The sequence below is a fragment of the Cavia porcellus genome, unplaced genomic scaffold, assembly GCF_034190915.1.
Source record: "Cavia porcellus strain 051 isolate PalLab524CR breed Dunkin Hartley unplaced genomic scaffold, mCavPor4.1 scaffold_17, whole genome shotgun sequence".
In the NCBI taxonomy this organism is placed as follows: domain Eukaryota; kingdom Metazoa; phylum Chordata; class Mammalia; order Rodentia; family Caviidae; genus Cavia; species Cavia porcellus.
In genome coordinates, this window is record NW_026947500.1 from 20,802,315 (window position 1) to 20,826,538 (window position 24,224).

Consider the following 24,224-nt stretch of genomic DNA (forward strand, 5'->3'; position numbering starts at 1 on the left):
AAAAAGGCCCGCGGCCCTCCCCGGGGCCCGCCGCCCGGCGCTCCTGATTGGCCTGCACTGTGTGACGTCACTGGCACGGGGCCTCGCCACAGGCAGGTATGCAGTGACGCCATAAAGAAATCGGAGCGCCTCGGCCAATCCGCGGCGAAGTGTGCGGGCGAACCCCCACCCCCGGCCGACCCCACCCCCGTCTCCCGGGCGACCGCCCAGAGCCTGGGTTCCCAACTTCCAGATCTGCGAGCTCTGCCGGCGGTTCTCTGCCAAGGTCCTGCCAAGTTGGGTTCTCCGTGGTATTCGCGCCAAGCGAGAGACCCTCCAGGGCTGCCGGCGTGCGAAGGAGCACTGGCTGGTGCGATCGTGAAACCGTACAGAGACAGAGCTGATCTCAGATTTTAGCACCGCGCAAATCTGCTGCGCCAGGTTCCCCAACCTGCAGACCGACTCACAGGGCTCTTGAAGGTACCGCTTAGAGGCCCTCACCTCGAGTCCAGTTCCCCGCTTAACTGCGATCTCATGCATCGGTACTGTGTACAGCTAGGACGTCCGCGGGTGTGATTGTACCAAGGGACACGTCTAGTCCTGGAAGTTCTGTCTTACGAAGTGTATGCCTTTCTTTTTGTATTGGGTTAAAGTAACATTTGATCTTTCTGGAATTTTAACCACAACTGTCATTTTGAAGAGGCTTTAAACAGATCCTATGGTAGCGTCTTTTTAAAAGGGCTAGAAAACCGCAAAGGCAGTCTTTATTTAGGGTGCGTGTTCCCAAATCTGCTGGATGGTCCCAGTTTTCACTGGCACTTAGACGCCTTACGCTGCAGTGCTGAGGTTCCCTCCGGCCTTCGGGAGAGGGGAATTTGAGTCCGTCCCCTAGGAAGCCTATCGGAAATGCAAATCTTCCTGACTTCCTTGGGGAGGGGCAGCTTGAATTTCTATTGTTGTGGACTTTCCCTTTAAACGCTGCTGAATGTGTCTGGAGCGGGCTGCCCCCTCACTCCCTCAGTCCGGAACTACTAATCCCAAATCCCAGAGGGCTTTTGCTTAAATTTGCGACTGTACTGTGTTCGTGTTCGATCTTCCCTTGTTTCCCTGAAGGAGGTCAGGGAAGGCCTTAAATTAAAAACTGCATATGAGTCTGTAGGGGCAGCAAAACACTGGAAAACTTGGAATGTGTGGGGGAGCTGTGTAGGTGAGACTCAGTGACCTTGGGTCGTAAGTGCTTTGACCGAAAGGAGGCCCTTATTGCTGCTTTGCGAGGCCACCCAGCACCCTAGAACTACAAAACTACAAGTATCCTGGGACATTCCGTTTTTTGAGAATGACTTGCTTAAATGTCACCCTGTAAGTGCCAGGTTCACTGACATCAGTTCATATTCTTTCATCTTTAGTATTTGGAAGGTGCTGGGGATTTAGCTCAACACATAAGTGTCTGCCTAGCAAATGCTAGGTTGTGAGTTTTATCTCCAGTACCAGAAAAAAAGTGTTTGGACTGGTAATTCTAACAGAATCTATGATTTAAATAAAAGAAAAAAATTCATAAATAATAATACCATTAAGTATTTTTATATTGCTAGGTGTGGCTGTGCATGCCTATAATCGTAGCACTCAGAAGACTGAGGCAGAAACATCATGTGAGTTAGAGGCCAGTCTAGGCCACATAGTAAGTTTCAGGTCAGCCTGAATTACAGATAGGGACTCTGTCTCAAAAACAAACAAAACCAAAAAAACTTTTTTTCATATTTTGCAAATGTATAGTTTTACAGTTTTTCTTCAGGTAATGGTCATTAAGAAATAAGATAAATATACTTTGTAATTATGCAGCATATCTTCCTTTTTTGGAAACATCCTACATGCTAAGTATACATGTTAAATTTATGCTTGATTTTGGCTTGGTTTTTTGAGATAGGTCTTGCTATGTAGTTTAGGCTGACCTTGAAATCACTAGATAGCCCAGGCTGGCCTGGAATTCACATCAATCTGCTTGTCTCAGCCTCCCAAGTGCCAGGACTACTTGGCCCTCATGTTAAAGTTTTAAACCTTCTTTATACTTTGTTTTTAGGTCACTTTTCAATAGTGGCAGAAAAGTGCTACGTATTTTTTAGCTGATATGTTTTTGTGGGTGACTTATCTTTTGAAAAGGTTCTCTCTATGTAGTCCAGACTGGTCTTGACCTCTATGTGGCCTTCTTGCCTCAGCCTCCTAAAGGTTCGGATTATAGGGACACATCACCATACCCTGCTCTGTGGGGTGCTTCTTTTGAACAATTTGACTGTCCTCTTCAGTAACTTGACATCTAGGATCTGAGAATTTGACCACAGAAAGTATGCTTTAGATTGCTTACTGGAATGATTTCTAACTTAATATTTCACCATGGATAATAAAATTCAGAGCTTGGAAAGCACCTAGACAATCACTGGTTTGAGACTGTCATTTTCATTGGGGGGTACCATTGGATAGCACATACTAGCCAAGCTCGAGTGAGAACCAAACACACTCCAGGTTGTCTACCCCTGAGCTGCCTGGGTTTAGAGAACACATGTATCTGCTTGTGATTCTAACATCATAAGCAAGGGTGAGCGTGCTGGCACACACCTGTAATCCCCACATTTGGGATCATCAATTGTTCAAGGCCAGCCTGGAGTAAATGGCGAGACCTTGTCACACACACATAAAGAAAAGAAAAGAAGAAAATGAAAACTTACAGGCAGCACCCTGAACAAGCTAAAGAAAAACAAAAAAGGAAAAAAGAGCACAGAAACACACTCAGCTCCAAGAATGAGGGGTTAGCACCGTTGTTCTCAGGGGAGAGCTCCTGACATCCGATGACCTCCAGAGTTGGATGAGATTTTTCTGAGTGCTGGGATTACAGGTGTGTAACACCACACACCAGACTTGGAGATTAAGTCTTTTTTTTTTTTTTTTTTTTTTTTTGTCTTTTTCGTTTTTATCAGTACCAGGGATTGAACTCACGACCCCACACTTGCAAGGTAGGCGCTTATGCTACTGAGCTAAATCCCCAGCCCCCAGGAGACCCAGTCTTTAACATACAGGGGCATACTGGACTGTCTTGGTTTTTTTTTTTTTTTTTTTTTTTGTCTTTTTCCTTTTGATCGGTACCAGGGATCGAACTCAACGACTGCATGCTTGCAAGACAGGTGCTTATGCCGCTGAGCTAAATCCCCAGGCCCAAAAGTTTTTTTTTTTTTTTTTTTTTGACTGGACTGTCTTCTGATGGGATGGCTGTGAGTGCTCCTCCAGTCTGGATGCACCACGTGGGGCGCCCACACCCTCCCTTTTTTTACCGCTGGAAATTGAAGCCAGGCGCTCCACACTGAGCACCTCCCCAGCACTTTTTAGTTTTCATTTTCATTTTCAGATAGGGTGTGTTGCTAAATCATTAAGTCGCCCAGGCTAGCCTCTAATGAACTTGCAACCCTTGTGCCTCAGCCTCCCAGAGTGTGGGGTGATGGGTGTGTACTACTACACCACCACGGCCAGCTGGTCCCCACCCTGACTGTCCTGTCCACTGTGAGGTCCTCACCTGAGTCCCACAGTCTCTGGTATCATGCTCTTGAACCCCAAACTGTCACCTCAGTAAACCTATTTTCTTTATCAGGTATCCAACCTTATGTTCGAGCAACATAAGAAAAGGGACCAAGCACTGGCCAGAGGGCCAGGAGGACAGAGTCCAGCCTCAGCTCAGCCCGCCCCAGGTGGTCCTGCCCTGCCCCCTCTCTGATCCCTGTGTCAGCTTGGGAAATAGATCTCCAGCTCTCTCCTCAGGACACTGGGACTTGGCTGTTCTCTCATGGATTCTTCAGCACTGCCTAGGATCCAAGCGGTGTCTCTTTGCCTTGGGCTCCGGCTGCCGGGCCAGCACTGCTGTTCTCCCACTGGGCTGGAAGACAGTGGGATGGCCGCTTTTGCAGTCATCAGCTCAGGTCATTGGATCCTTCGAAGGTGAGAACAGCTGCCTTTACCCTCACTGTGCATGGTCCCCCTGCTGGGGGTCAGAGGACAAGAATGACATCCTTGGCTGGCCTCCCTGCCTCCCCACCAAGGAGAGGAGCATCATCAGTTTCAGGTCTCTTCTGCAGTTCTGCAAGTATAAAAGCTATTTATTCTTTATCTCCTGAGGTGCTGGGGGAGAAAAGGCTTTGCAAAGACTCTTCTGGCTTTGGAAAAGAACGAGGTACCGATTCCAAAGCACGGGGGTGATTTCTCTTTTCCTAACAAACGTCTCCAGGTACGAAGCGGGCCCAGCTTCCCCTGCATCTCCCCAGGAAAAGGCAGGTAGGGAGGACAGAGGCTCGGCTGGAGCGGGCTGGCTCCTCCACAGCAGTAATTTCCTTTCTCCAGTTTTGAAAGCAGAGTCAAGTGATTAGCCCAGAGTGAGGAGATATGGGAAGGAAAACCCAGAAGGCTGGGATGGCCTGTAATACAGGCAATCTGTTTCTGGAAATCGTCAGCCAGAGGTAGTTGTCATTGAACAGTGTGTGTGTAAAGAAGAGCAATTATGCTTGCAATTATGTTTACATGTTAGCTTCATTAGTTTGTGCATCATTACACATTATATTTTAAAGACATAAATATAATTTAAGTACAAGATGTTGCTCAATGGTATAGCACTTGCCTAGCAATGAGTATGAGGCCCTGAGTTTGACCTCCAGTATAAAAAAAATTAAAAATAATACAAAGGCTGGACTCCATTAAAGAATGGTGTTCTCAAGAAAGAAAAATTTCAGTAGGTTTTTTAAAAAGTATTTCAGCCATCTAAGCATATACCTACAATACTAGCTACTCAGGAGGCTGAAGTGGGAGAATTTCAAATTCAAGCAAAAGCCTGGGCCATTTAGCAAGATTGGTTCAAAATAAGGTTTATAAAGTGGTGGCTTATAGCTCAGGACAGAGCACTTTCCCAGCATGCCTGAATTTCTGGGTTAAATTTCCATTACTAAAAACAAGACAAAAACCTATACCCCTGCCTTGTATCTACCTCCCAATATAACATTAAAACACATTTAGGAAAATCGAAGTGAAGAATTTGAAAACTAGATTTTCTTTAGCCAGCATGCCTGACTCCTGGACCCTGCTGCCCAGTAAACTTTCCAAATGACAAACCTAACTGTATCATTTTATTAATTAAAATGCTTTCCCCAGTGAAAGAGCATCTGCCTGATTTTCTCTTCTGTATCATTCTATGTATTTTTTTCTTTTGGGGTACCAAGGTTTGAACCATTCTATGTATGTTAGAGTGACCCTTATTTCCTCTCTGTCTGTCTTTCTGTCTCTGTCTGTCTCTGTCTCTGTCTAACACGGTCTCACTAAATCTCTAAACTGCCTAGGCTGGGCTCAAGCTCATGCCCCTCCTACCTCAGCTTTGAAGAGTCCTGAGATTATAGGCATGTGCCACCCTGCCAAGCTTGTGCTTTTTTGGGGCTGCTTCAGTTTGAAAATTTTCACACCTAAAGAAGAATTCAAATGAGGGTTGGGGATTTAGCTCAGCGGCATAAGTGCCTGCCTTGCAAGCATGTGGTTGTGAGTTCAATCCCCAGTACCGACAAAAAAAAAAAGAAGTATTCATTTGGGGAGAAAAGTTTAATTTCTGAACCATCTGGCAATATGCTGCCAGGATCAGGACCTGTAGCTCCTGAGAACAGTACCACACTCTTGTGTAACTACAATGTCATTGTCAAATGCAGGGCATGAGGGGTGTGGAGGTATACTCCACCACTGTAATCCCAGTACTGTTGGAAGCTGAGGCAGGAGGATCGCAAGTCTGAGCTCCACCTGGCCAATGGAAGACATAAGACCCTCTAAAATAAAAAACAAAAAGGGCTAGGGATGTAGCTTAGCATGAACTGTGTTCAATCCCCAGTTAGCCCCCCCCCCCACACACATACACACTCAGAAAACACATCACTACAGTATGACTTAGTCTTTCTTCATGTCTCACTAAATGTCCTAAAGATGTTTTCCCCCTTATTCTGGGAAGCAGTCCTGAAGTTCCCCAGGACCAGCCTTGGGATGTGGGCTGCCACAGAACAGCCCTGTGTATTAGCCTGCCAGGCCCACGCTGGCATTGATTCTGTTGTGGGCGATTCATTAACCGTGAGCTGCGGCTCTCCATGCAGGGTCTGCCAGGTGCAGCCTCTGCCAAACTACCATTTTTCTCTTTGAAATGAATCATTTGTGGGAAGACATTTTAGGACCATAAGCAATGGCACACTGATTTGGTACACGACGATTCAGAGTCAGTTGTTGCTATGAGTGAGAACTGTGGTATCTTTCTGACTCTTTTCTACATTATTCTGTGAAAAGAAGAGCTGTCTCTCTTCTTTTATGTAGGTAGATACGTATGTAGGTGGACAGGTGGAAAGATTAAGGATTACTTAATTACTGTTCTGCACAATAGATTACCATCCCTTACTGTCATTTATGTTTTGGGATGCTCAACTTGTCCCAGATTTGAGTAGGGTGCAGCAGCAAGCAAAAACACCCAAACAACACCCAGGACATGGAGGCAGGTGTATTTGTTTATTTGCATTGACAGGCACTGATTGGGACTATTTCCAAAATATTGGGCCCTCATCTCTGGTGGTCTCGGGCTTATATGGGATGAGCAAGCAGGAAGCACAGTGGGAGAATGGCTGTTCAGTTCAGGGCTGGTTTACACAATGTGTATCATAGTGACCAGCCGTTTCTAAGAAACAGAAGCAACTGGAACTGGAGCAGGAGCTATCACTTGGGCAATTAAGAAGCTGAAGAATACTGTCCGGGGTACATTTCATGTTACATTCCCTCCCCTACTCCTTTTAGTTTTCTCAGCAAATCTTTGCTGGGCATATTACACCTGGTCTTCTGAGACAAGGCTTAACCAGAAGCAGTGACCTTAGTTAGGGTTGTCAGTGATCCCAGGCTGGGCCCGAGCCAAGCTCCCCAAGATTACCTTATTACACAGTTTTTTCTTAAATTGTTTTTAGAAAGAGATATAATTTAGGCCTGTCTGTTCTGTAACATTACCCTGGCAAGGCAGTGAGGGAGTAAATGTGATCTCAGAGCAAATTTTGGTCAAGTGTTTCATTGTTCTATTCTCTTGGAGCAACCATCCATAGAGTTTGAGGCAAAAACCACAGCTAGCAGGGGAGTGGAAGCAAGAACTGGGGTGTGTAGCCTGAAAAGACACAGGAATTGGGGGGAACCGATGTCCTCAGGCTTCAGCTGCTCAGCATCCAGAAGGACCAGAGCAGGTCTCTTAAGTGCACCTCAGAGGAGCTGTCCAGGTAGATTTCTCAGTGAACCTAGGGCTGGATTTCTGAAACTTGCAGAGGTAGTTACTATGCACCAGGATTATATACATGTGAGTTATGAGCTGTTTTTAAACTTTTCCTGGCCTGAGTGCTGTATGTGGCTTTTATTTAACCTGGTTTTTGAGTCACCTCTGCTGCAGACACAGGCCCTTTGCCATGGCCAGGGATCAGGGCTAGGCCATATTCAGGGGTGATTTTTTACAGCAGCACTCTACAAACTTTTATTGTCTTCGCAGTTCAGGGAGAGAATAAGAGGTCAGGGCTGGTGGTGCAGACGCTGAAGCCCGCGCTGGCTGCAGGGGAACAGGTGCCAGTGCAGTGGCTTGAGCTTGCAGGACATATGGTGGGGTCTGGTGGCTGGGGTGGATGTTCCAGTCAATCTGATCCCCAGAGGGGACTTAGGCCGTTGGACTGGATTATTTTGTGTCATTGGTGGAGGTTTCCACACAGCAGCAGGCAGCGCTTTGCTGCAGATCACCCCTGCAGGAGAGTTTTGGCCAGAATAGCTTTGTCCAAGGTGACCACAGCATATCTAGCCCTTCAGACTTCATTCCTCACAGAGCTACTTCCATCTGGGAAGAGGGTACACTCAGCATTGGCGGCGGCAGTGGGGCTGGTGGTCTGTTTTTTAGAACAGTTTACCCCAGTGCAGCATGTGGATGTGGCACCTGGACAGCTGGGTCTTGGTTTAAGGTGAGTTGTCAGCTTTCTTGATCAGAAAGACAGTGGCTGTTAGAGCATAGAGGGGACGGGGGGAAGCAGCTGTTAGCCACTGGACCCAAGTATTTGCACAGTTAGGCCACTGGGCACTCTAGGGTTGACAGTCTGAGTAAACATCATTGTTTTTGAACTCCAGGATCCAGATTTCATAGAAGCTGGCAGCTCCAAGAAATTTGTAGTTTTTTTTTGTTGTTGTTGTTTTGGTAACCAGTTCCTGCCACATATTTCAGCAGAGCTTTTGTGTCTTGTGTCTTTCCAGCAGGCAGCTTGGAAGTATCATTAACCAGAAGCGCTTTTTATTTTATTTTATTTTTTGTCTTTTTGAGACAGGGTCTCACTATGCAGTTCAGGCTGGCTTTGAGCTCACTTTGTAGCCCAGGCTGGTCTCGAACTCGCAATGATTCTCTTGCCTCAGCCTCCCGAGTGCTGCGATTACAGGCGTGAGCCACCACGCCCGGCCTCAGAAGTGCTTTTTAAAGGGAAGTTTTTGAACCTCTGGGAGGTTGAGTCCAGGTCAATTGTGGGAGTGGGGGTGGAGGTGGGGGATGGTGGTAGCTGACAGGGGCCAATCAAAGGCAGAGGAGGCATTTTTCGGTCCAGGCAGGTGTACCAGCCAGCTGCAGGTGGCAGAAGACCGAGGTAACATATATTGGGAGTAACTGGCAGCACTGGCAGCTCAGAGACCTTGGACTGGCTTTCCAGGTCGGACAGGTTTATTTTGGCAGTCTGCCAGCCTACGCCCACTCCTCAGGGGGCTGCCCCTACCCTTCCTTCTGCCCTGGAAGTCTGAGCTCCCTGCAGTGCCACACTCCTGTCCACGCCAGCTTTCTTCCTGCTCGGCCTCTTCCCAGGTCCCCAAGCCGCCTCTGCTGTGTGTCTGATTCCCACTTCTTCCTGTGACTATTTGAACATTAGTACACGGGTGAGCTCGCCCTTCTGGTGCCCACCCTGAACATGCCCAGGCAGCCCCTTCTTCCTCCCTTTCAGATGGCACAAAAGTAACCTCTGTTGCTGTTTTGTTTTTTGAGGTGCCAGGGATGAACTCAGGGTCTTGAACATATTAGGTGAGCTCCTTACTGCTAAGCTAATCACTGGCCCTCATGGTTTTGATTTATATTTTCCCCAACACCTGCATGATTGAGCCTATTTTCTGGAGAACACTACTCTTGTGGATAATATGAGAACTATAAATACTACCAAATAATATAGAGAGGTTTGTACTGCATGACAATTTAGGGTTTTTATTACTTTTAAAGATAACTAAGGCCAGTCCTGGTGGCACATCCTCCCAGTACTTGGGAGGCTGAGGCAGGAGGCTTGCCACAAATTTAAAGCTAGCCTGGACTATGTAGTGCGTTCAAGTCCAGCCTAAACTACGTAGTGAAACCTTGTCTCAAATAAACAAAACCCATGGGGCTGGGGATTTAGCTCAGTGGCATAAACGTCTGCCTTGCAAGCAGGCAGTCGTGAGTTCGATCCCTGGTATCGATAAAAACAAAAAAGACCAACCTCCCCCAAAAGTAATTGTATTTAATAGGTAACATATGCACATAGTTCAAATTTTAGAGAGTATGAGGAAATATACAGAAATATAAAGAATTATCCCATTAATATCCCTGCATTACCCAGGTACCTTCTTTATAAACAACATTTGCAGTTTTTTATATATCCATATGTAGTTTATTCATATGCTGCTGAGCTACATCACCAGCCTTTCTCAATTTTTTTTTTTTTTGAGATAGTGTCTTACTATGTAGTTCAGGCTGGCCTTGAACTCATCATGTAGCCCAGAATGGCCTGAAACTTGCAGCAACCCTCCTGCCTCAGCCTCCCAAGTGCTGCGATTACAGGTGTGCACCACCATGCCAGGTTGGTTCTCAATATATTTTTGAAGGTATTTGGTTTTGCTTGGTTTTCCTCTTGGGTGGCAAACAGAATTAATTCACAGAAAGTTTCCATACTTGCTAACACAGATAAGAACAACAAAATATGAAAATCTGGTCTTTCAGTCTAGAACCTTGCACTGGGAAACCTACTGGCTTATGCAAAAAGAGGTATGAATGCTGGCATCCAAGTCATGGTGCGTCTCCACTGGAAATATGAAACTATTATTTATTTACATTAAGGCAGGAAATACAAGTGACATTAAATAATAGTGGATAACAAGGATTTCTAGAGAAACCTTAAAAAGATTCTGATACTTAACTATTTTTTAAATAGTATCTAAGGAAATTGGCATAATATTTAAAATAATTTTCTAAAAACAAGTTTTACTTGCACAGAGCTGTGATCAAATACCTCATCTTGATGATTAAGGTTAATTCATCTGGATCTCTGTGAGCTGCTTTTAAAGCTTCAGATGCAAAGCTCCTTCCTATGCAAACCCTCCAGTGACCCTGACCCTCTGTGACTCTCTTCCAGCCACAGTGTGTTTCCAGCTGAGGAACATTCACGGCTGTACTAACAAGGCTCACTCTGTTGGTTTATGAAGAGTCGGACTTAGGAACAATTCTCCTTTAACGGAACTCGTGTGTGAGTAGAGGACTTACTGTACCCCGAGCCAGACTGCACCATGTAAAGAGCTTTTTGCACTTTATTCTCCTCCTTTGTTGTTAGCTACTTTGATTTTTCTTCCAATCCCCTCCAAGTATGTGCTAAGTGATTAAAGGCTGATATTCTGCTGTATCTCTTCTTTAAATCTCTCATGTACCTAGAACGTAATGGCACTGAGAACCCCCTTTCCCCTGATTATCCAGACCCTGTCACCCCCAAGACAGCAGATCCCTACAAGGATGCCACTGGGTCTTTCTAGGTGGGAAGGGACATACAGCCTAGTAGAACTATAGATTCTCAAAAAGTAAGACATGAACCACTTATTACGACTTGAACACATGCTGTAGGGCTGGGGATGTGGCTCAGCAGTAGAGCTTGCCTTGCATGTACAGGCCAGCCCTGGGTTTGACTCCAAGCACCAAGATAAAACATGCTGTAGTACTGGTTTTGTGATGCATACAGACACATCCACACAGAGACACAAACGTATACATAGATGTGAACACATACATGACATATACACCTAATTTTCAAAAGTACCGTACACCATCTAAGAATAAAAGATACGAAGATGACACAAGAGGTACTCATTCTCTTAGTTACTTGTCACTGGCACAAAATACCTGACACTCCCAAGTTAAAGGAGGAAAGGTTTATTTTGGCTCAAGTTTGTAGAGGTTTCAGTCCATAGCCAGCTGGCTCTGAAGCAGAGTAGCATGGCACAGGGGCATGGCAGAGGGGCATCATAGAGGATGAACAGTCCATGGCAGAGCAGACAGGAAACAGCAAGCAACAAACCTTCCTTTCCCTTTTATCCATCCATGCTACAAGCCTTTTGGATGTGCCACCCACACCCAGGGTGGGCCTTCCCATCACCCACAACCAAAACCCATCAGTGGACTAATTTAGTTTTTGCACGTTTAATCTAATAGCACACACCCATGATCCAGTCACTTTCAAAGGCCCCACCTTAGAAGCACATGAGGCTCTGAGAGGACATCGAGATATAAATCATAACACCCATATACCCACTGCTTCCATTTATGTGAAATGCTGCCAGCTGAGCCAAAGCCTGTGGCTGGCCTATACTACCCTGATCACACACACCTTTGCCTAGGAAGAAACACTGAGTCCCTGAGTTTGCTAGGATCATTACCTTTCATTTCTTTAAACCCATAGCACAAGCCAGGTATGCTAGTGCATGCCTGTAACCCCAACACTGCAAAGGCTGAGGCAGGAGGATCACCATGAGTTCAAGGCCAGCCTGGACTACATAGAAAGACCTTGTTTAAAAAAGCAAGAACAAAACTAAATAACCCCCTGCAGTATATATGTAGAGATGCCTGACCAATTCATAATTTTTTTGGTGTGTGTCTTTTTTGTTTTTACCGGTACCGGGGATCGCACTCACGACTGCCTGCTTACAAGGCAGGCACTTATGCCGCTGAGCTAAATTCCCAGCCCCTTCAATTCATATTTTTTAAAACTATACAAATAACATGGACTTTACATAAATGTTGTAGTAAATTTTTTGGGGGGATCATGATTGAGGTTCAGCCTCTGTGGTTGTTTCCATTGGTGTATATTTGACTTAACTGCTGATATGCATTGCAGTTTGCTCCCCACTGTTCTGGCGGTGGGTAGCTCCAGTTTGTAACTATGATAAGCAGTGTCACTGTTGACATTCTTCCACAATTCATCTGGTTTGTATTTTATTTATTTTGCAGTGTTGGCAATTGAACTCGGGGCCATCATGAATGCCAGGCGAATGTCCAGCCCTGAGTGACGTGGCTGGCTCATTTAGGACGACTCTGGAGCTGTGTGTGACCAGGTATGGCAAGAGTGCTCTCATCTCCGGATTGTATCTGCAGGTGTCACATTGGGGTCCCCTGGGCTCTCCACCTTCCATATGCATTACTGTCATGCTTTTGGTTATGGCCAGATTCATGAATATAGACTAGCATCTCACTTTGTTTTTATTTATTGAAGTTATTCTTTTACCCAACATTGGAAAGTTTTTTGTTGTTGTTTTCTTTTTTCTTCTTTGTTTTATTTTTTGAGACAGAGCCTTGCTATATAGACCAGGTTGGCCTTGAACTTGGAGCAACTATCCTGCCTCAGCTTCCCCAATGCTAGGATTATGAGTGTATCATCCATCCTACCCAGCAGGAGAGGTTGATTTACTGTTGTTGTTGTTTCTTTTTTGTTTTTTAAACTATGAATTGGGGGTTGTATAGTAAGTAATTTGACCTCACCCAACTTCTCAGAGATAATTGGTCTCTGAGCCTTGGAGCTTCTCCTTTTGGAGAGGCATCTTGTATGTGTGTGTGTGTGTGTGTGTGTGTGTGTGTGTGTGTATACCAGGCACTGAACTCAGGACCTCGTACTTGCCAAGTAGACACTGCACCACTGAGCTGTATCCTCAGACCCTGGAAAGGCATTTGTTTGCTCGGGGGTTTGATGCCAGACAGACCAGCTGTATGACTGGTGGCATAATGCACAGTGGCAGCTTTTGGTCACCTAGTGTCATGGACCCTGCTAAGCCAGGTCAGCCACATCAGTGCAGGCCATGGAGCCCCCAAAGGAGCATAGACACCAAGGCCTGGGGACAGTGACCTGGCTGACGATACCCCACCAGTACACTCCGTCCAAAACTCTTGAGACCAGCAGGATTGTGGATTTCAGATTTTTCCCCCCAGATTTTGAAATATTGGCAGGCAGATAAGGAGACAGGTTGGGAACAGGGCTCAAGCTTATGGGGCACCTAACACCCAGAGCCAGAGGTTATGTTACAGGTCTTCAGTCTGCCTGTGTTTGAACCGGACAGGGCTGGAATTCTCCCCAGGGAGTCCCATCAGGCAGAGCCCAGAATTTCAGGTTTCAGCCTTCTGCTTTAGGGATGTGCATGACCTGTGTCACCACACTTCTTGGCTGGGAAAGGAATGCTGTCCTGACCTCAGGGCAGGGACCATGGTGCCTCTGCATCTGGCCCTATCTGGATTCTGCCCTGCTTTGTCCTTTGGCTCATTTTTAATCTTTTAAGGATTTCTGAAAGGCCTGTTTATTTTAACCTTTCCCCTAAGATAGGCTGTAATTGCTAGCGTAACTGCTCTGAGTTCTGCAGTTCTTCTGTTGGATGCTCCAACCTCAAGTGGTCCTGCAAACCCCAGCATTGAGGCTCGCTGAGGGATGAGCGGATCCTGGGCCCTGCCCCTCCTAACCATGCAGAGTGGAAGCTTTCTTGCTCTTAGCCTTTTGCTTGTGTTAGTTTAAAACAACTGATTTGAGAAGTCCTGATGTACTCTTTTTGGTCTTTTGAGACAGGGTCTCATTATGCAGTTCAGGCTGGCCTTGAGCTCACTTTGTAGCCCAGGCTGGTCTTGAACTCACAACGATCCTCCTGCCTCAGCCTCCCGAGTACTGGGATTACAAGTGTGTGCCACCGTGCCTGGTTTATTTTCACAGTTTATATATAGTTGGAAGTATCTTTTGGAAATTTGGTAGCACTCTTGTGTAAAACCCTCCTGATTTAGTGTTCTCTCTTTTTTTTGAGACAGGGTCTTACTGTATAGTTCGGACTGGTCTTGAACTATGTAGCCCAGGCCAGTTTCCAATTCTTGGGTCATTTTCCTGCCTCAGCCTCCCAAGTGCTGGGATTACAGGTATGTAATCCCATCACGCCCAGGCCCTAGTGCTTATGACACAATTCTCAAGCTCCAATTCAATTTTAAAAGGGGGCTGGGGATTTAGTTTAGCAGGCAGAAGCACCTGCCTGGCAAGCGCTAGGTCATGTTTTTTTTATCGGTACCAGGGATCGAACTCATGAGCACTCCTTGCAAGGCAGGTGCTTATGCCGCTGAGCTAAATCCCCAGCCCCCTAGGTCATGAGTTTGATTCCTGGTACTTAAAAAAAAAAGACAGATAAACTCAATTTTTAAAATGGTGAGGATATAGCTATCTATTCTATTCCTTAAGATTTTGAAAGTTGCTTTTAAAATAAAATATATTGATCTTATCTAAATTTTCAAATTTATTAGCATAGCTAGGTGTAGTGGTGCACATCTGTATTCCTAGCACTTGGGAGGCCAAGGCAGGAGGATCACAGTGAGTTTAGGGCCAGCCTGGGTTACATGATTGAGTTCAGGGCCAGTCTGGGCAACACAGCGAGCCCCTGTCTAAGAAAAGAAAAAAATTCTTCGCCTAGGATTGTTGGAATGTGCTCTTCCCAGGTAGGTAATTGCTGAGAAGTCTTCAGTTTCCTAACTGATCATTCCTCGAAGCCTTCTCTCGCTCCTCTTTCATCAGCTTTGCCGCAGGGCTGTCTATTTTATGATGAAGAGAAATTACATTTAGCAGCGCTCAGCAGGGCTCAGCTGAGATGATCCAGTTTTGCTGGCAGCACAAAAGCATGGTAGGCAGAGCCGGGGGACCCGCGCCTCCTCTCTATCGCGGACACAGGCACTGGCGCAGGACGCTACCATTTAGCTGCTGCATCTGGTGCGACTCTTGTGTCCTGGTCCTCCAGATTCCCAGGGCTGTCTTTGGGCCGGGGCACGCGAAGCACCATAGTGGCGCCTTTCTTCTGCAGCTCTTCCTGGGCCCCTGGGCTGCAGAAAGGTGGGTGCTTGGCGGCTGCTATTTGGAGCTGGGGTCGCCTCTCAGGTCTGTCTTCCAGCACTCCGGGAAAGGAAGAAGCTCCTCCTCCCACCTCTCCAAGCCCTGGCACCCTCTAGGCAGAAGGCGCCTGCTTATTAGCCTGCTTTGGCTTTCTGGCCTTCTATTTATACAACAGTTAGCTTTATTTTTTCTGTCTTCTTAACTTTCCGCACCTACACTGCAGGAATATTTGACCACTGAACTGCATCCCTGTGTTTTTAAATTATGGATTTTGCTGCTTTAAAATTTCTTAAAAGTGCAACACTTTAAGCACATGCCTATATCCCTGTACCAAGGGAGGCTGAGGCAGGAGGATCAAAAATTTAAGTTCTGCATGGGAAATCTAGGGCAACCGTGTTTCAAAATGTAACAAAGTGGAGTGGGGTGGGGATGTAGCTGGGTGGTACTGGTTTGATCCCCAGCACTGCAAATGTAAATAAATAAAATAAATCGGAGCACACTGCCCTTTAAACTTTAGTGCCCCCCACCATTGGTATTTGAGGGTCTGAATTTACATTAACACACTGCTTTTGAAGCACTGCACAAGTACTGTCATCTTTGATTCTAATCCATAATAGCTACCACAATTTCTACTCTCGTATCAGTTTTCCATGTCTTTCCAATTCTTAATTTCCACTGGCACAATAACGAGACACATTTATTGATAATCTGAGATACACATAATATGTAACAATCCTAATGGTGTTGGCTTTAAATTTAAAAAAAAGAGGCCAAAGATTTAGCTCAGTGGCACAAGCACCTGCCTGGCTAGCAAGCACAAAGTTGTGAGTTTGATCACCCATACCAAAAAAAAAAAAAAAAAAAAAAGAAAAAAGAAAAAAAGGAACCAACCAACAAACAAAAAATGAGTAGGAGAAACTATAAAATCCTCTGAGAGTAGCAAATCTATAATATGATTCTGTGGCTGGAGAAACTTGGTTCCACAGACTTCAGCTGATAATTAGTAAAATGATTACTGATGATACTCCATGAGAATTTTTTTTTTTTTTTGTCTTTTTCGTTTTTATAGGTACCAGGGATCGAACTCACAACTGCCGCTTGCAAGGCAGGCGCTTATGCCGCTGAGCTAAATCCCCAGCCCCTATCCATGAGAATTTATAAAGCAAATTTGTACATTTTTTCACGTTAAGAAGATAACTTTTCTCTTCCTACTGGGCTCAGTTCCCATGAACTTAGACAACTGATAAACCAAGGGAAAGAATTGCCTGTGGATGCTTTTGACTTTGTAAAACCACAGGTCATTTTATCCCTTTCCTGTTTCTATTTCTTTGCTTTCTCGTGCAGAATTGACGTCCTTCCTGTTAAAAACAGCTCCATCAAAACATTCTTCCCATCACATCCTGAAATGAACGGTACTGAGTAATTAATTTTGATTCTTTTTTTTTTTTTTTTTTTTTTTTAAATTTTGATTCTTTTTGAGCTGTCAGTGATCTGTCTGTTTCTTCCTGAAGAGCTAACTCAATGCCTTCTTATTTGTAAGGTTTCCTTTTCTTTTTTTTCTTCCTCGAGACAGTGTCTCACTATGTTGTTTAGCCTGAACTTAAACTCACTGTGTAGCCCAGACAGGCCTTGACCTCGTAGTGACCCTCCTGCCTCAGCCTCCCGAATGCTGGGATTACAGGCGTGCACCACTATCTGCGGTTTATTCTCAACCGTATCATCAGCTAAGTTTCAAAAGTTAGTTTTCACATACCATTCAAAAATATACATCGAAGAAAAATTTTTTTCCTGTACAGGGGATTGAATCCAGGGTGCTGAGCTGTGCCCCCAGCACATTTTATGAGACAGGGTTTCCCTAAGTTATCCTGCCTCGGCCTTCTGAGTGAGCAGGGTTCCCTGTGAGGCCCACTATGCCTGGCCTGCTGTTCCACTTCTGAAAGAATGAAGTTCCCGAGGTTTTGTTGAGACTCTAAACCGGATGGAAAATTAGGGCTTGCTAGCTCTTTTAGGAGCAGAGTTATCTGGTTTTCTATTTCAAGCTCCTGATGATCTTGACATAAAAAGGGCATCCCTGCCTCCAAAGTTTCCTGCTAACCAAAGCTAGGACAGGAATAGGTACTACTTTGCTTTAATATGCACGTCAGAAAACTTGGACTTTAAAATGAATGGAATTTACAAGCTCTTTAAAAGAAAAACTATTCTTTGCAGAATATGTGTGTATACTGTCTGAAACTGAAGATCTTTAACCATCTTCTGGAACATTCATCTTCCTTTTTTGTCTGCAGGGCTGGGGCCTTGCACATACGAGACAAGCACTGAACCACAGAGCTTCATGCCCAGCTCTGGACCTCTCATCTTAAAGCAACTATTCTTTTGCTGTTGTTTATTTTTCAGAAACAGGGTGTTGCATGTAGCCCAGGCTGGCCTCGAACTCCCAGTGATCCTCCTCATTCAGCCTCCCAGATGCTGGGATCACAGGCATGAACCGTCTCACCTGGCTTGAAAACAGCCATTAATTCTGACGCACATGGTGGTGCTTGTTTAGAAAGTGTTTCGAGGTTTCCTATGGTCACTGTTACCACCTCGGCGCCCGTGGCGGATGGTAATGTGAACAAACACTTGCAGGGTACTAACTCATCATGAATTTTCTCACAGAACAAAAACTAGAGTATTTGATTTTTAAATTTTAAAAAGAAACACTTTGGTGACAGTGTGCCTGGGACCCAGGGGCTCATGCACTCTAGGCAAGCGCTGTACCACAAAGCTACAGCTCCAGTCCCTCAAACAGGAACAGGAGAATCAATTCTTTTTTTTTTGGGGGGGGGGTCCCTGTGGCTGAAAACATGCAACTTGCCACCCTCTGGCTTCTGACCCTTCTTGCTTTGCTTTTTTGCAGTCTCACTATATTGTCCAGAGTGGTCTCAAATTCTGGGGCTCAGTGGTGTAGGTCAATATGTACATACATTTTACTATAAGCTTGATTCAGCAATTATAAGTCTAAAAGCAAAGGGATCTCCATCATCAGCCTTTATTAAAAAATTGCACAAAATAATTTAAAATTTATGAGAAAGTTTATTAAAAACTGGATTGTTCATGTGTACAGGTATGAAATACATTAAAATATCGGGATACATTAAATACATATTTTGTGACCGCATGCTTTATACAAAAGTATTATACATTCAAAGAAGTATTATGTTTGCCAGTAATGACCAATTTTGATTTTGCTGTACTTTCTCAGTTTTCTAAGACACTTCCCAACAAACACATTAAGGCTGCAGAAAATAAGATAACAGACATCTAGATAAGAGCACTTTAGGCGTGAGAAATAAGTTGTCTAGGGACAGCATACATTTAAGTTTCAAAGTCTCAAAAACTGAAACAATTCTTACAGATAAATTTTTTTTTTTGTACCAGGAATCAAACTCACAACCTTGTGCCAGCCATTAGGTGCTTACACCCCTGAGCTAAATCCCTGGCCAAAATTTCCTTTCTAAAAGCATGACAATTTATCATTTTTTTTTTTTGTCTTTTTTTCATTTTTATCAGTACCAGGGATCGAACTCACGACTGCCTGCTTGCAAGGCAGGCACTTATGCCGCTGAGCTAAATCCCCAGCCCTAATTTATCATTTTTTGTTCTCCCTTTTCTGGTACCAGGAACTGAACCTAAGGCCTTGTGCTAAACTGAGCTATATCCCCAGCCATGTAATTTTTTCTGTTTTAAATATAGTGCAAGGGATGCTCCAGACCTTGCTGGACTTTAAATACTTGTTTTTGTGGTATTAGTGACTGAATCCCGGGCCTTTGCACTGAGCTACATATCTCTAACCACTGTAAAATTTTGAGACAGGGTCTCATTACGTGGCTAAATTGCCCAGGCTGGGCTCAAACTGTACTCCTCCTGCCTTAGCTTCTCTAGGTGCTGGGATGACAGGCATGCAACACTACACTGAACATATTTTAAAAGTCCGAAGCAGGAGCTGGGAATATAGCAAGTATTTCTCTTAATCTCCTTCTCCCCACCAAAAATACCTAGGGGGATGGGTAGCAGGCACACGGTGACCAGGTTCTTTGGTTTTTGGGCTGTATTAGGATAGGAACATGTGGTTCTACACAATGCGCATCTCTGCAGAGGTTTTGTGCAGGCAGATGCTCATCCTAGAATGTTTAAAGATCTTTCCTGGCCAAAGATAATCAGTTACACTCATTAGAGAATAAAAAATACAGAGAAGTCTGGCCAACAACACCACCTGTAATCATCCCATACAGACATGCACCTTACTGGCAATATTCTAGTGTTTATTTTCTAGTGTTTATATACATGGTATAAGATGGTTACACTGACTACAATTTTTTTTTTTTTAACTTTTTAACGGTACCAGGGATCGAACTCATGACCGCCTGCTTGCAAGGCAGGTGCTTATGCTGCTGAGCTAAATCCCCAGCCCCCACTGATTACAATTTGACGTAATTGTTTTCTGTTTTGCAACAAGATCTGACTTGGTAGTGCAGGCTGGCGTTGAAACTTCCAATCAGCCTGCTGAGTGCTGGGTTGCAAGTGTGTGCCCCCACAGCCACCTGAGACACTTTTTTTTTTTATTGAATTAAGCAGTGTTTAGTTCTTTCCTTTCCCTCTGTATATTCCGTCAATATGTACTGAAAATGTTTCTGAAATGGGCTCTCACTGTTGCACAGGCTGGCCTCAGACTCCTGGGTTCCCTTGAGATTTTTCCGTATCAGCCCCCCAAGCAGCCCGGACCACAGGCAGAAGAATCACTGTGCCTGCTTTCTGTTTATATGTCTGAATTCCCCAGAACACCTTTATTAATGCTACTCAGAATTTAATGACCTTTAATGTTTTCATTTGTATATTTGTATGTAGTTATCTTAGAGGTGGTGGAAGTTTAAATATGTCTCTCATTTTGGGTAAAGATGCCTCTCAGCTAGCAATCAACGGGCACGGATGCTTTGTGTCCTTAGCCCTCTTCAAGGCAGGCTGAGCCCCATCACCCTGCGCACCTCCCAACTGGGACTCAGCCCATCTCTGTGGCCAGCTGGGAGGGGCAGGGCCAGCAGGTGGTTACACATGGATAACTGAGGGTCCGCTTGTGAAGTCCACGTGGGGAATGCCTACGAGCTGTAACACAGAGTTTATGGGTTTGTGATCCAACCTGTTCCTGTCGCGATGTATAAAGTGGATACTGTTCCCTAGAAGAGAATAAGAACCACGGGCTGAGGCCTGTTGGTTTAAGTATTATTTAGGAGTTTTATGGCTTACTACAATCGGATGCTTTTCACCTTTTAATTAGCTACAGGGGAAAATTAACTACCTGGGGTACATTATATTCTCTATAATGCTACAATAATTTTTAATTATGGCAATAGAGCATGACAAGGGTTATGATTAAATAAAAATGATACTTAATGTTTAATGAGAACCAAAAGGAAAGAGTCTTAAAAATTATAACTTTGTTAGATTTTATTAAATATAGTTAAATAAAATGTTCTGTCAGGTAGAGAACAGGATTAAATATATATAATGAAACATTTCAGAATATACTCCCAAATACTGAGTTAACAGGCTGCTTTATAGGCACAGCGCCGAAGAGTTCCCAATTAAGGCGTAACGGTAATCAGTTACCACATGCTTAGAAGTCCACAATCCCGTCCTCTGCTGAAAGAAATCAGACTTCCTCGTCTAGGTTTCGTTTACTTTCTTGTACTTGGAACTGGCGCTGTTCTAATGTACACAGGAAAGTAGCCCAGTTCCAGCATCACTCTGGAGACGGACCCCAGGATTCAGCTTTATGTTGTAAACCGGCTTCTTATTAGCTAAGGAGTAACGGACAGGACCACGAGCACCAGAGACCCATGCAGTACATGGTGCTCCCTCTTCCCCAGAGCCAGGGCAGACATACTTCCCCGGTGCGGTGCAGGAGACGCACCATGTCCCCACCCGTGTGCCTGCTGTCACACACAGGGGACTCACGCCAAGTGCCTTTTATTCTCTCATCACTGGAAGTGCGGGCATGTGACTTAGACACTGTGAGGGGCTGGAAAAGGAACCTGTCCAGGTCTGAGAGTGGAAATTAACCCTGAAAGCACCGCTGGGGCTTCGGGGCAGCTCGGGGCAGAGCTCTCACCTAGCACATGAGGCGCCAGGCCGGGAGTTGGCTCAGCGGCACAGCACCTGCCTGGCAAGCATGAGGTCGTGAGTTCGACTGAGACCCCTTGCCCCCAAAAAGGGGGATAAAAAAGCGCAAAACAAAACAAAAACCCAAAAAACAAAACTAACCTCTGTTCCCAACCCTCTCCCCCTCCCTGGCAAATGGCTCAGTGACATTCTGGGCAAATTTAAGAGGCTCAGTCTCATAAAACAGGACTTTTTTTTTTGTGCTTGGGATTTTTTGGTGCTTGGGATTAAACCCAGGAAGCACATGGTCTGCTACTATCTACCCCTGGCTCGAAAGGACTTCTTTTAAATTAACTGGTTTTAAGTTCATGAGGGAGACGGAAAGGAAGCTTTATTGTTCCAGCTGCACAAAACCAAAAAGTGTGAGATAGTACTCAGCCAAAATTAAAATCTTCCTTTTAAAAATGTGGAATTAAACTGGGCATGGTGATACACTCCTGTAATCCCAGCACTCATGAGGCTGAGGCAGGAGAATCATTTCGAGTTCAAGACCAGCCTGGGCTACAAAGTGAGCTCAAGGCCAGCCTGAACTGCACAAAGAAACCTTGTCTCAAAAAGACAAAAATAAATAAATAGCAATTATTAAATGGTAGTTTTATAACTCCTAAAAGGTATACTTATTAATGTGGGCAATTTTAGTTATTTTCATGGGCTTTTTTGTTTTGTTTTTGAGACAAGTCTTTTTCTTTTTCTTTTTGGTATTGGGGAATGAAACTCACAACTTCATGCTTGCAAGGCAGGCTCTTATGCTGCTGAATTAAATCCCCAGCAAGACAAGAGCCTTGTTATGTAGTCAGACTGGCCTTGAACTCATGATGTAGCCCAGGCTGGCCTGCAACTTGCAGTTATTCTCCTGCCTCAGCCTCCTGAGTGCTGGGATTACAGGTGTGTGCCTCCAGGCCTGCCCATAATGTGGACCATTTTATTTTATTTTATTTTATTTTTTTTGGCTTTTTCGTTTTTATCGGTACCAGGAATTGAACTCATGACTACCTGCTTGCAAGGCAGGCGCTTATGCCACTGAGCTAAATCCCCAGCTCCCAATGTGGACCATTTTAAAAGAGGAGAGAAATTAGCTTATGACAAATGATTCAGGCTTTCTGATACTGCCCACAATTTAACATGGTGGAGATTCAGCTTTTGACATTGTGAGTGTGGAGCCAAAGAAACCTTGGGTGGCCCCAAATGACCAGTACACAAAGCTGTGCAAAATACAAAGCCTCTGGTGATTCTTAATGAAAGCACCGCTGCTCTCACCAAGCAGGCCGTCTGGCTCTGTTGGGACCCTGACCACATGCATTCTCCCATGGGGCTACCTGGACTCTCACAACAGCAGCAGGCCGCCATGACTGCTGGGCCAAGCTGCCCGCTTTCACAGGTGTCTGCTTTCCGGGGAGAACATGTGGCCCTTGCCCTGTAACACAGCCTGGCTCAACCTGGGCTCTGAGGCTCACCTGGACCCAAAATGAGGGTTCCGCCTTGCTGAGCTGGGTCTCCTTGGAAATCAAAGAGAGGGCCGGTCACCGCCCGCCACAGGCTCTGCAGGCTGCCCGAGAGGAGATTTGACTTGACGTGGGGACTCTGTCCTAAAACATGGAGAACCATCTTTAGGTGGGCACCTTTCTGACCGCGAGAGGGTCAGAAGATGTTGGTAGGTCCATAAAGCATTCTTTCTCTCATGTGACTGCTTAAATTACTTTCTACCTTTCACTTAAAAATAATTTCCATGCTTCCAAGCCTGGTTTCTGAACCTTTCACTGCTGACGTTTTGGCCTGGATGATTCTTTCCCCTGGGCAGCCAGTGTGGGGCGAGGACGTCTCTGCCCGACAGCCTGGTCAGAAACACTGGGCCCAGAGTACATAGTGAAATGACAGCACAGGTGCAGAGCTGGGTTGGAGAGGGCTTGACTGTGGTGCACAAGGCCCTAGGCTCCAACGGTAGCATAGAAAACTAAAGATGGGGGGGGCGCATGTGAGCGTGAGTACAGGAGGGAGAAGGAAGGCAGGCAGGCAGGCAGGCAGGGAGGGAGGGACAGAGGCAGGAGAACCCTTGGTGTTAAGTAAGGAAGCTCCTGCTGTGATCCCCTACTCCCCTCCAGGCTCTTCCCAGCTAAAGGGGGTGCATGCCTTGTCAAGGTACCTTGTGAAAGAAGCCATTAAATGCCAGCCAAACCCTGGCAGTGCTCTGCTCTGTGGCCCACAGCCCAGCCTCTGCCGCTTGCCTTGCAGGCAGGAAAGGTGTGTGACTGCACTTGGACAGAAGGCTGCCCAGGAGCAACTCTGCTGTTCCCTGTGCGGCCTTGAAGACAGGACAGAAGGTGTCTGAGCCCAGGGACTGCTGCCTGCAGGACTGGTACCCCAGGGAACCGGCTGACTTCCGGAAACTCCGAGGAAGTACTCTGGCTGCTCTTCTCCCAATACAGTCAGTCACAGACACAGATGCCCCAGGCCACGTGGTATCTCCCCTTACTTCTGCTCCTGGGTGCCGGGTAACTGTTTCCATTCCCTCTGAACAGAGGACCAGGCTCTTTATTATCCCTGTCAGGAACTCTTCTGTCATCTGTCTTCTGCATCTTGCTTTTAGCTTCCCACTATGGTCTCTCCTACTGTATTCACATGGCACAGACCTGTGTGTCACCTCTGGCCCCAGATGCAAGGGAGCCCTTCTCTGTAGTTAGACCACTGGGTGTCCTGGAACTCAATGGACACAGTGTCATGTCCCACGGGTCAAGGGTTCAGTCCAGACTGTCCCTACTCCTGCTTAGACGGCAGTCACAAGCCTCAGACTGTGTACCCAATTCCCACCACTGCCTCCTGGGGGGTAACTGGGGT

At 45.5% G+C, this 24,224-nt stretch overlaps 1 protein-coding gene and 2 long non-coding RNA genes across 5 annotated transcripts in view; 2 read left to right on the forward strand and 1 right to left on the reverse strand.

Moving 5' to 3' along the window:
* Positions 1-23: 23 nt before the first annotated feature.
* On the forward strand, positions 24-5,162 carry LOC134470870 (uncharacterized). The gene is made up of 2 exons (XR_010040066.1): positions 24-459; positions 3,614-5,162. It is a non-coding gene; the product is annotated as an uncharacterized LOC134470870 (long non-coding RNA).
* Positions 5,163-6,515: 1,353 nt separating this feature from the next.
* Positions 6,516-24,224, reverse strand: part of Prxl2c (peroxiredoxin like 2C) — a 31,685-nt gene continuing 13,976 nt past the window's right edge. The window contains exons 4-5 of one of the 3 annotated variants that reach the window (XM_063227376.1): positions 22,847-22,978; positions 18,250-20,407 (exon numbers count right to left, since the gene is read on the reverse strand). In XM_063227376.1, coding sequence (XP_063083446.1) covers positions 20,280-20,407; positions 22,847-22,978 — 260 coding nt within the window. In that variant the 3' untranslated portion in view covers positions 18,250-20,279. Of the gene's footprint in view, positions 8,928-18,249; positions 20,408-22,846; positions 22,979-24,224 lie in introns of those variants that run through there. The other 2 variants (XM_063227377.1, XM_063227379.1) reach the window with 2 other exon arrangements.
* Positions 10,447-23,828, forward strand: LOC134470869 (uncharacterized). Its single transcript, XR_010040065.1, has 3 exons — positions 10,447-10,559; positions 12,308-12,411; positions 23,622-23,828. It is a non-coding gene; the product is annotated as an uncharacterized LOC134470869 (long non-coding RNA).